The following is a 10,032-nucleotide window of genomic DNA, read 5'->3' as shown; positions in this document are numbered from 1 at the left end:
GTATTTACTTTAAATGATTTTTATGTAATTCGAGGGTTAATATTATTATTTCATTACTTGAATTTTTTTCTTCAGATCATTTCATCCATAAGATAGGCTTTTGTTCTGGCTGTTGATAGTAGCTATATAGCGCTAGCACGAGCACGAGCACGAGAAAGTGACACGAAGAACAACTGTAAAAAAGAAAAACTTTAACAATAACAATATGTCTTTTTTTAGCTCCCACCGCTGCACCATCCAATGTGCGTGTAAAAAGCTTAAACCGAGGGAGAATTATGGTGCTGTGGGATCCAGTTAAGAAACAGTTCTCCAATGGTCAGATAAAAGGCCACAGAGTTTATTACAGTGAAAACAGATATTACTGGTACAGTGAAACCATCATTAACATTACCGACCCAAATGTACTTCAGACAGTTTTAAGTGGCTTAACCGAAGGAAGAAGATACCAAATAGCGGTCGCAGCCTATACGTCAGCGGGTCAGGGACCTCGGTCGCCGTGGGTTATAATTACGGCTGGTGAGTGTTAAAGAATAGCGTCAGAGCAATGTGTAGCTCATGACGACTTATTAGTTACCAATAAAGGGGTTTTCACAAAGGAGCATGTTAAATGTACAAACGAAGGCCCCAGGTCTTTAGCTTAGTCAAGGTATCAAAAAAGCAATGTTCAATATTTCATATTAACGAGCTGTAGTCAAGTTGTAGTCAAACATTGAGGGTAAAGAGTAAACGGTAAGGTGGTCTTATTGCCAAAATTAATATCGCTTTTTTAGAGTTATTATAATCATTGCAAATTTAAAAAAATTGTCTCAAAACAAACAAACAGCGAAACGAACTGACTTTATTTCGCTTTGTTTCATTTTTCCTTAGGATGTGGTACTACTTTCAATCAGTCTTTTGGAAGTATCAGTATTAATAAAACAGATTACAGTAGGCTGCAATGTAACTGGACGATAGGTAATGCTGGTATCAGCAATGCAGTGGGCCTTCTTTCCATAGGAGTCTACTTCGGTTATTCAAGGTAAGCGTCATTGTCTACTGAAAATTTTTCAAGACGAGATCCACATCGATAGCTCATCTTCCCTGACTGATCATCGACAAGTAGGAAGTAGTATTTCTTATCGCATGCGTTAGACAGTTTATAATTGGTTTCAAGGAGACTGTTATTTCTTTCTTCTTAGATCCTCGAGGGGCATTTAAATTCATTGTTTTCCACGGCAGCAATAATTAATACGCCTGGAGTAACGTAAACTGATCCATCCTTTAAACATTGGATTCCTCTCTGCTAAATCGACTATATACTGTCCTCTTTTCTTACAAAGCGCCACAAGACTTACTATAGCATATTTTTCTTATGCACAGTAGAAGATTTTCTAGTCCCCTCTCGCAGCTTTCATTTAGGAGATCGAGAAAAGCTTCTCCTACCGACGGCTCACCTAGGAATAAAATATCGAAGCAATCGACAATGTTTTTCCTTCCTTTGCCTCTGCGCAAAGCGAGGCTGCATCATATCATATAATCTTCAAATGTTGCCTGAGCACGTTATATTTCAAATATAGCCTTTAACAAGTGACCAAAAATGAAAGCACCCTTTTCAATCAAAGAATATATTAAAACAGTTTTTGATCGCACGACTGTCTTTTTTCTATTGCTGTTTATTGTTTTTATCATCTCTAAAAGATTATTTCAATATTTCAATATAAACCTGCATCTTTAATTATAACTTAAATGTTTTGTCTTCGCCACTTGTCCCTCCGTTAAAGTGCTATATATCTTCTTCTTCTTCTTTTTTTTTTTTGGCTTTTATAGCGACTTTTTGAAGATTTATTCAAGCGGTGGATCTGAGATATTTAGTCGGACTGGGTACTCTTGGAATTGGCAAGTCCCGGTGGAAGTACATGTACATTTTGGGGCAGGAAACTTCATTACTCTCCATGCAAACTTGTACAGTCGATATAGCCGTTTTATGGTTAGATACGCTATACTAAAGAGAAGCCTTCATTCAGGTATGGTACCTTTACGTGATTGGCTTATCGGGACGTTTCACACTACTCTCCACGTTCTGATTTCTTTATTCGAACCTACGCTCAGTTTTTTTTTTTAACCCTGTGCAATACATCAACATATTGTCGTTTGCTACCCTTTCTCATACAACGAGAAAAAAGGGGGCAACTCAAGAAAATTAAGGCAAGGGTCTCTAGTTATTTACTCGAAAAAACAGGGGGGCGGTGTATCATCTGAAGATTTAGCCGTAACGTCGTGAGACTTTGGCAGCGTAATATAATTGTAAATGTCAACATATTGACATAGAAGACGTATGTAAATTAGGTCACGTGACATGTTACGACAGCAACATTCCAGAAAACGTTTGAGCAAAAATGGCACTTAAACTTTTTTTTGCCTCCTGGAGAATGCCTATAGTTTTATAACTTTGCGGTTATAGGTACTTCATTTCCGTGCCTGGTCCTTTTTAAATATTCTCTCAGTTTCAAAAATAAACTGATAATTTCACTTTTTAGGGACTGAACACTAGTGAAAATAGCCGTTTATTTTCAAAATTAAAGGAATTTTTAAAAGGCCCGAGCACAGAAATGAAGTGCCTAACACTTGCAAAGTTTTAAAACTACGGGCAACCTCCAAGATGTAATAAAAAGTGGTGCCATTTAACGCTTCTGAAGTCTCACGATGTTCTGGTTAAATATTCATTAGATAGACCACCCCCTCGCTTTTTCCAGTAAATAAATAGAGACCCATGCTTTAATTTTCTTGAGAACGAAATCGGAGAACGCCTCATTACTCAGGCTACTGTATGGAGCAACTTCCACTCACTATGTGTTAATGGCGATAACGATGACGCTCTTTTTTTGTAGATACGAAAGCCTGTGGAAAGAACTAAGAAAACACCCCAAGAGGCCATTAGATCAGCTGCATGTTTCATCACATGTGCGGTTGAGTTTTCGCAAGTTTTTCGCCTCGCAAAGACGTGAGGAAAATATCTGTCGTGTTTGACTTTTGAGATTTGGCCTCACGAGGCGAAATTCTCACGAAAGCTTAACCGCACTCTTACAGAACAAAGGAGCTAATTGCCTCGCAACGCAGTTTGCTCAGCTCTTTCCTTTTACAATAGACTCAGCCGTTGTTTTTGATAATTTATATTTTAGCTCGTAGTCCATCGCCTCCTTGGAATATTCGTGCTTTCAACACCAGCGAGACGAGTTTAGTTGTAGATTGGAGAAACTTTCCAGGAGGCTTGCAAGCCAATTTCTTTATTTTGTCCGTGAATCACACAAGACCTGTAAACTATTACGACTTCAACAAAGGAACGTTTCGTACAGTGAGCTCATCGCTGACGTCAACGAGTTTGACCAACTTGCCAGTGTTCAGTGAGCACGTGATTCGTGTTTACCTAGTAGATGCCTACGGTGAGGTCTACAAGAGTAAGCAAGTTACTGTCGAAACAGACGAAGGAGGTAAATTTTGTGTTTTTAATCTCTGGCGTAACGTAACAGTTGTAGGACCAAATTATAAATTTCACTTAAAACGAAATAAAGTTGACTTTTTCCTGGTGAAAATGATTTCATATCAATGCTATCTACACCAGTCTTTAACTCCAAGAATTTTAAGGCTTTGGCAATGACACTGACAGGCAATTTTTCTTCATTTAAAATAGGAATATTCCATCTTATAATAAACCTGCCTGTCAAAAATTGGTTGCAATGGTAACATCAATTGAAATGAATACTTACACACCACATAAAATTGTTCCTACGTAGATTTGTGAAAAAGGCAACGGAATTTGATGGCGTTTGCTAAAATAATATAAGTTTTAAAGATGTTCGAAGTTAGCGAGAACAGGCTCTGACACCAACCACCCTCCCCCCCCCCCCCCCCCCTCCTTTCCATTCGGTGTAGGTAGGATTAGATTGAATGCACAAAGGAGTGGAGAAAAGGTAGCAGATTTAAAGAATCGTATTCGAGAACATTTCTTTACATTTATCGGCAAAGAACAAGCCACTTAAGAGTGCCTGACTGTAACTTTCAGAATCACTGGCCAAGCTTGAAAAATCGAAACTCCTGATAATTTGCCTGAAGTTTACTTTTGGGGAACTATCTTCGCAAATATATTTTGAATGTTCTGGAAATTTATAGTTTTCGAGAATTTTGGAGAAAACGAAATTACTGGTGTTACCTCATTAATTATGCAAAAATCTCACTCAAAATTAGCCAAGTTCAATACGCTTGTGTTGAAACAGTACGCAACGCTAGAAAACGAGGTCGGTTTTGATCAAGAGCATTACTCACCTACTTTCTACCAATGGGACCTATGTAAACTTTTGTAGAACTTTGGAGGGTTTATGGCTCTTTGAAAAATTGACATTTTGAGGACTTCGCGATGAGGTGAAAATTGAGTAAGTTTGAAGGTTTAAAATGCGTCTTGGTATGTCAGATATCGACTCGAGAGGAACATTGTGATGAAGCTTGGGTCTTCGTCTTTAATAATACAAAATAAAAAATCTGGGCAATCAATGCACGCGCTGACGAAAACCAAAGGTAGTGAGGCTTCGTTAACAAATTTGCATAATTCGCAACTGTTGAGAAAATGCTTTGTTGTGGCGACTCGGTGAAAACATTCACCCAAGCTATCTTCAAATGGTTATTTTATCTCATATTGCATTTGCCTGTTTCTCTCTCTTGTTTAATAACGTGGTAGAAAAGATCTGGACAAAAAAAATGTGTGTGATCGGAAAAGAAAATATTCGCCAAAATTTGCATAATGCAAATCTCCCAATAAATCTTTCTGCAAAGGAATCTTATTGGGAAGGTTTTGTTAAGAGTCTATTATAAAAGGAGTCAAAACAACGTTTAATAATCCGATTTCAACAAATAATTGTCGAATCTTAACCTTTAAATTTATATAGTGCCAAACTGATGATCGCTATTGCGTTACCTGCGTCACGTCAATAGCTGTCGATATTGCCCACAAACTAACTTGTGCTGCAAAATTGCCATTTACAACAACTAGGAAAAAGACCTTTATTTACTGGCATATAAGCGGTTTTGCGAAAAATTAAACGTTCACATGACACTGGAATCACCTTTAAAAAATACGCGCTTGTCAAATGAGTGCGAAAGTTAGACATAGAGTCGGTCAAAGTGAATATTATTAATTAAATCAAGCTTAAAAATTATTCGGAGATACAAATAAAGTTACACTGGTGGATTAAAAGCGTTCTAAAATTATTTACAATAAAAATGTTCCTAACGTTTCGGTCGCAATCACGGACCTTCTTCAGGGGAAGTGAAAGAAAAATTATGCAAAAGCACAGTTATAAACAAGACGCTGATTAAAATTCAGGATATGTGTCATTTTTTCTTGTTTGCGAGAGTCAAGTGTAAATACTCCTTGGGGAGTAACGCCCCGTCGGCTCGATTGGGTGGGTCTTTGGCGCAATTAATCTCCCAGGCCTCGAGAATCTTTCTTTGGTGCCAATTATTGCTGGTCCTGAGAATTGTGGCCTCATCCCACGCGATGTCGTGATTTGTTTTTATCACGTGGTCTGCAAGTGCTGATTTTTCGCCTTGTCGTCGTGCGACAGCCTTTTGGTGTTCGCTTTTTCTTGTTATGAATTTTCTCTGCGTTTCGCCAACGTAACTCTTGCTGCAATTAGCACATGGAATGTCATAAACAGGATCACGAGTATCTTCTTTATCCATTTGGTCTTTCGGTTTTGGAAACATCTTGCTAATTGTCTGATAGGGTTTAAATGCCACTTTGATGCCATGGTTTTCCAGAACTCTCTTAATTGGCTCAGAGGTCCCGCTAACGTATGGAATTGTGCTGTACCCCCGTACAGATTCCGCATGGGGGGTTGTATCTTTCACCGATGGTTTAAAGTTGCTGTCATCCAGGATGAAGCGCTTGGGTCATCCATTGGACTGCAGTGTCGATATTACTCGTTGTCGTTGTCGATATTACTCAATCGAGCCGACGGGGCGTTACTCCCCAAGGAGTATTTACACTTGACTCTCGCAAACAAGAAAAAATGACACATATCCTGAATTTTAATCAGCGTCTGGTTTATAACTGTGCTTTTGCATAATTTTTCTTTCACTTCCCCTGAAGAAGGTCCGTGATTGCGACCGAAACGTTGGGAACATTTTTATTGTAAATAATTTTAGAACGCTTTTAATCCACCAGTGTAACTTTATTTGTATCTCCGAATAATTTTTAATGTACCCACCTGGTGACAAACTCAGCTTCAATAAATCAAGCTTGTTTACTGGAATGCTTTTTCAAATAGCTTGTCCAACCTTTTTCGGTGGCCTTCCAAACAATAATCACCCAGAAGCGGGTCAGTAAAAAAACCCTCTCTGTTCGTGCTTTTTGATACTGTACCTTCGCAAGTGACTGAAAAACAATGTCAGCCGGCACGCCATATTTTAACGTAATTACTGGTATGAAATAACGCACATGTACGGATACACGCTTAAAAACCTGAGTGCCAGTTTCCGTTTAACAAAATAATACTCATTTCTTCCTACAGTCCACATTGGCTGTAGGGCATGCATTTATCTTTGTCGAATGTCAACAACAGAAACACGGGTATCTTAGTGACACTGTATACGGTCGTATACACGCAATGTCTACTGCGTACATCGCTGGTAGCCAGTGGTAGCCCAAGCTCTATGAGCGTTCAAGAGACCTTTGTTTGACCTTTGTATTGTCACGTTGTAATTCGAGTGTCATGATGAGTGTTACACAATGGCGTAAATTATAAGGGCTTGTATGGGAATTTACGAGAGTGTTTTGGAGTCGAAAATAAAGGGCATAAATGGAACAAAAATGGCTTACCTTGTCTCTTGATGTCTTGCTAGTGTTTGTGTGCCATATTATGGCCATTTCAGTACAATTCCAGTGGGTTTTTAAAGGTTTGCTGAACATTTTCCTCAATTTATATCCTGCTCTATATGTCCCCAAAAGGCTTGTTACTTCAGTAGCAATAGTATTCTTTGAAATGATTGCAGCGTTAACAAGGAGGACAGTATAAAAGACTGAAGAGTCGCGGACAAAGGACTGCGGACAGCGGACTGGGTATAGGTGGACTATGGACTACGGACTGGGTTTAAAGGAGAACTGAAGTATGACAATCATATCTTTCCTGTATTCATTTTCATTAAGTTTAAGATGTATAAAATCAAGTTTCGGTAGTTATTTTTGTCCCTTTATTGTTGTTTTTGAGAAACAAAACAAGGACTGGGAATAAAATAGTGAGGATCGACAGTGCAAACATAAAATCTTGCTTTATCTCAGCGAAACAGCTGGATTTTTAATACGCGCTGAAGAGAGTCCGGCATTTTAGTTTTTTAGCATTCATCTCAGGGTTCGATATGATGAGAACTTGCTCTTTCAGTGCAGATTAAATGCGCAAAAGGATGTTTGATGATCATTGACCGTGATCAACCAATGAGGTCACGTGCACAATCATGTAGATGTCGTACATAGACATTTATGACCCATTTATGCAGTAGACATTGCTGAGATACCCGTGTTTCTGTTGTTGACATACGACAAAGACAAATGCATGCCCTACAGCCAATGTGCACTGTAGGGCATGCAGTCAGTCCGTAGTCCATAGTCCCCCTGCGTTAGTACCTCTTTAATACCCAGTCCGTGGTCCACAGTTCTTCGTCTTTATACCGACCACGTTTTTAACGTTGCAATTTATTTCAAAGAATACTATTGCTACCGAGGTGACCAAGATTTTGGGGAAATATATATATAGTAGGATACCGTATAGAGAGAGGAAAATTTTCAGCGAACCTAAAACCCACTGGAATCGTACTGAAATGACCAAAATATGGCACACAATACCTGGCAAGATATCAAGGAGACAAGGTAAGCCATTTTTGTTCAATTCATGCCCTTTACTTTTGGACTCCAAAACACGTTCGTAAATTCCCATACAAGCCCTTATAATTTACGCCATTGTGTAACACTCATCGTGACATGACAATACAAAGGTCAAACAAAGGTCATAGACCTTGTGATGTATGCAGTAGACATTGCACATATACAGTGTCACTGAGATACCCGTGTTTCTGTTGTTGACATTCGTCAAATTTAAAGATAAATACATGCCCTACAGCCAATGTGAACTATAGGTATAAACTGAGTTATTATTTTACTAAACGGAAACACACAGGTTTTGAAGCTCTGATATTTCATATCAGTAATTACGTTAAAATATGGCGTGCCGCTTCTGACCCGCTTCTGGGTGATTATTATTTGGAAGGCCAGTGAAAAAGGTTGGACTAGCTATTTGAAAAAGCATTCCAGTAAACAAACTTGATTTAATTAATAATATTCACTTTCACCAACTCTATGTCTAACTTTCGCACTCATTTGACAGCGTGTATTTTTTAAAGGTGATTCCAGTGTCATGTGAACGTTTAATTTTTAGCAAAACCGCTTATATGCCAGTAAATAAAGCCAGGTGAGGTCTTTTTTCTAGTTGTTGTAAGTGGCAATTTTGCAGCACAAGTTAGTTTGTGGGCAATATCGACAGCTATTGACGTGACGCAGGTAACGCAATAGCGAGCATCAGTTTGGCACTATTATTTAAAGGTTAAGATTCGACAATTATTTGTTGAAATCGGATTATTAAACGTTGTTTGACTTCTTTTATATGGAGGGTTTCGCTCAAATAGACTCTTAACGAAACCTTCCCAATCAGATTCCTTTGCAGAAAGATTTATTGGGAGATTTGCATTATGCAAATTTCCCACCGCAATTTGGCGAATATTTTCTTTTCCGATCACACACTTTTTTTTGTCCAGGCCTTTTCTACCATGTTATTAAACAAGAAAGAGAAACAGACAAATGCAACATGAGATAAAATGACCATTTGAAGATAGCTTGGGTGAATGTTTTCACCGAGTCACCACAACATAGCATTTTCTCAACAGTTGCGAATTATGCAAATTTGTTAACGAAGCCTCACTACCTTTGGTTTTCGTCAGCGCGTGCATTGATTGCCCAGATTTTTTATTTCGTATTATTAAAGACGAAGACCCAAGCTTCATCACAATGTTCCTCTCGAGTCGATATCTGACATACCAAGATGCATTTTAAACCTTCAAACTTATTCAATTTTCACCTCATCGCGAAGTCCTTAAAATGTCAATTTTTCAAAGAGCCATAAACCCTCCAAAGTTCTACAAAAGTTTACATAGGTCCCATTGGTAGAAAGTAGGTGAGTAATGCTCTTGATCAAAACCGACCTCGTTTTCTAGCGTTGCGTACTGTTTCAACACAAGCGTATTGAACTTGGCTAATTTTGAGTGAGATTTTTGCATAATTAATGAGGTAAAACCAGTAATTTCGTTTTCTCCAAAATTCTCGAAAACTATAAATTTCCAGAACATTCAAATAATATTTTCGAAGATAGTTCCCCAAAAGTAAACTTCAGGCAAATTATCAGGAGTTTCGATTTTTCAAGCTTGGCCAGCGATTCTCGAAAGTTACAGTCAGGCACTCTTAAGGCAGCTTACTTTTGGCTGGGAATGCCCTGAAATGCGATTTATTAGGATTACAGTCAGGGAAAAAAAACTCAGTTGCTGACACGTATTTGCAAATCGAACAGTATATTAATATTGGATAAATTTTCTTCAAAGCGCCAAGACAGGGACCTTATTTGTACGACTGGTTTATTAACCTATATGAGCTCACTATCAGTTTTCGGCTGAGTCCTATCAGTCCAAACGATGCACAAGGCAGATTACTGGGTTATACAGTTACATACATTGCAATGGATCATCTTAACTATAATAATAGCAGGACGATGGTGGTTTGTCCAAATACAACGAGGATAATCTTGAGAAACCTCAAAGAGGGATTAACATACACCATAGCCATAGCTGGATTTACAAGGAAAGGAAATGGAACGTACAGGACTTTTGCAGTGACATGTAAGTTTAAATTTTACATTTACCAAAAGTGTAGAGTAACGTTATTGAAACAAGAAAGAAAGGAAG

General features: G+C 38.3%; 1 protein-coding gene across 1 annotated transcript in view; it reads left to right on the top strand.

Moving 5' to 3' along the window:
• Positions 1-275: 275 nt before the first annotated feature.
• Positions 276-10,032, top strand: part of LOC146454464 (uncharacterized) — a 65,906-nt gene continuing 56,149 nt past the window's right edge. The window contains exons 1-4 of the mRNA XM_085095361.1: positions 276-516; positions 868-1,018; positions 2,868-2,980; positions 3,159-3,467. Of these exons, the coding sequence (XP_084951487.1) occupies positions 276-516; positions 868-1,018; positions 2,868-2,980; positions 3,159-3,467 (814 nt within the window). The remainder of the gene's footprint in view (positions 517-867; positions 1,019-2,867; positions 2,981-3,158; positions 3,468-10,032) is intronic.

The sequence above is a fragment of the Pavona decussata genome, unplaced genomic scaffold (genome assembly GCF_977016875.1).
Source record: "Pavona decussata unplaced genomic scaffold, jaPavDecu1.1 SCAFFOLD_300, whole genome shotgun sequence".
In the NCBI taxonomy this organism is placed as follows: Eukaryota; Metazoa; Cnidaria; class Anthozoa; order Scleractinia; family Agariciidae; genus Pavona; species Pavona decussata.
The sequence above is the reverse complement of the archived record's forward strand: the minus strand, read 5'-3'. Positions and strand labels throughout refer to the sequence as shown.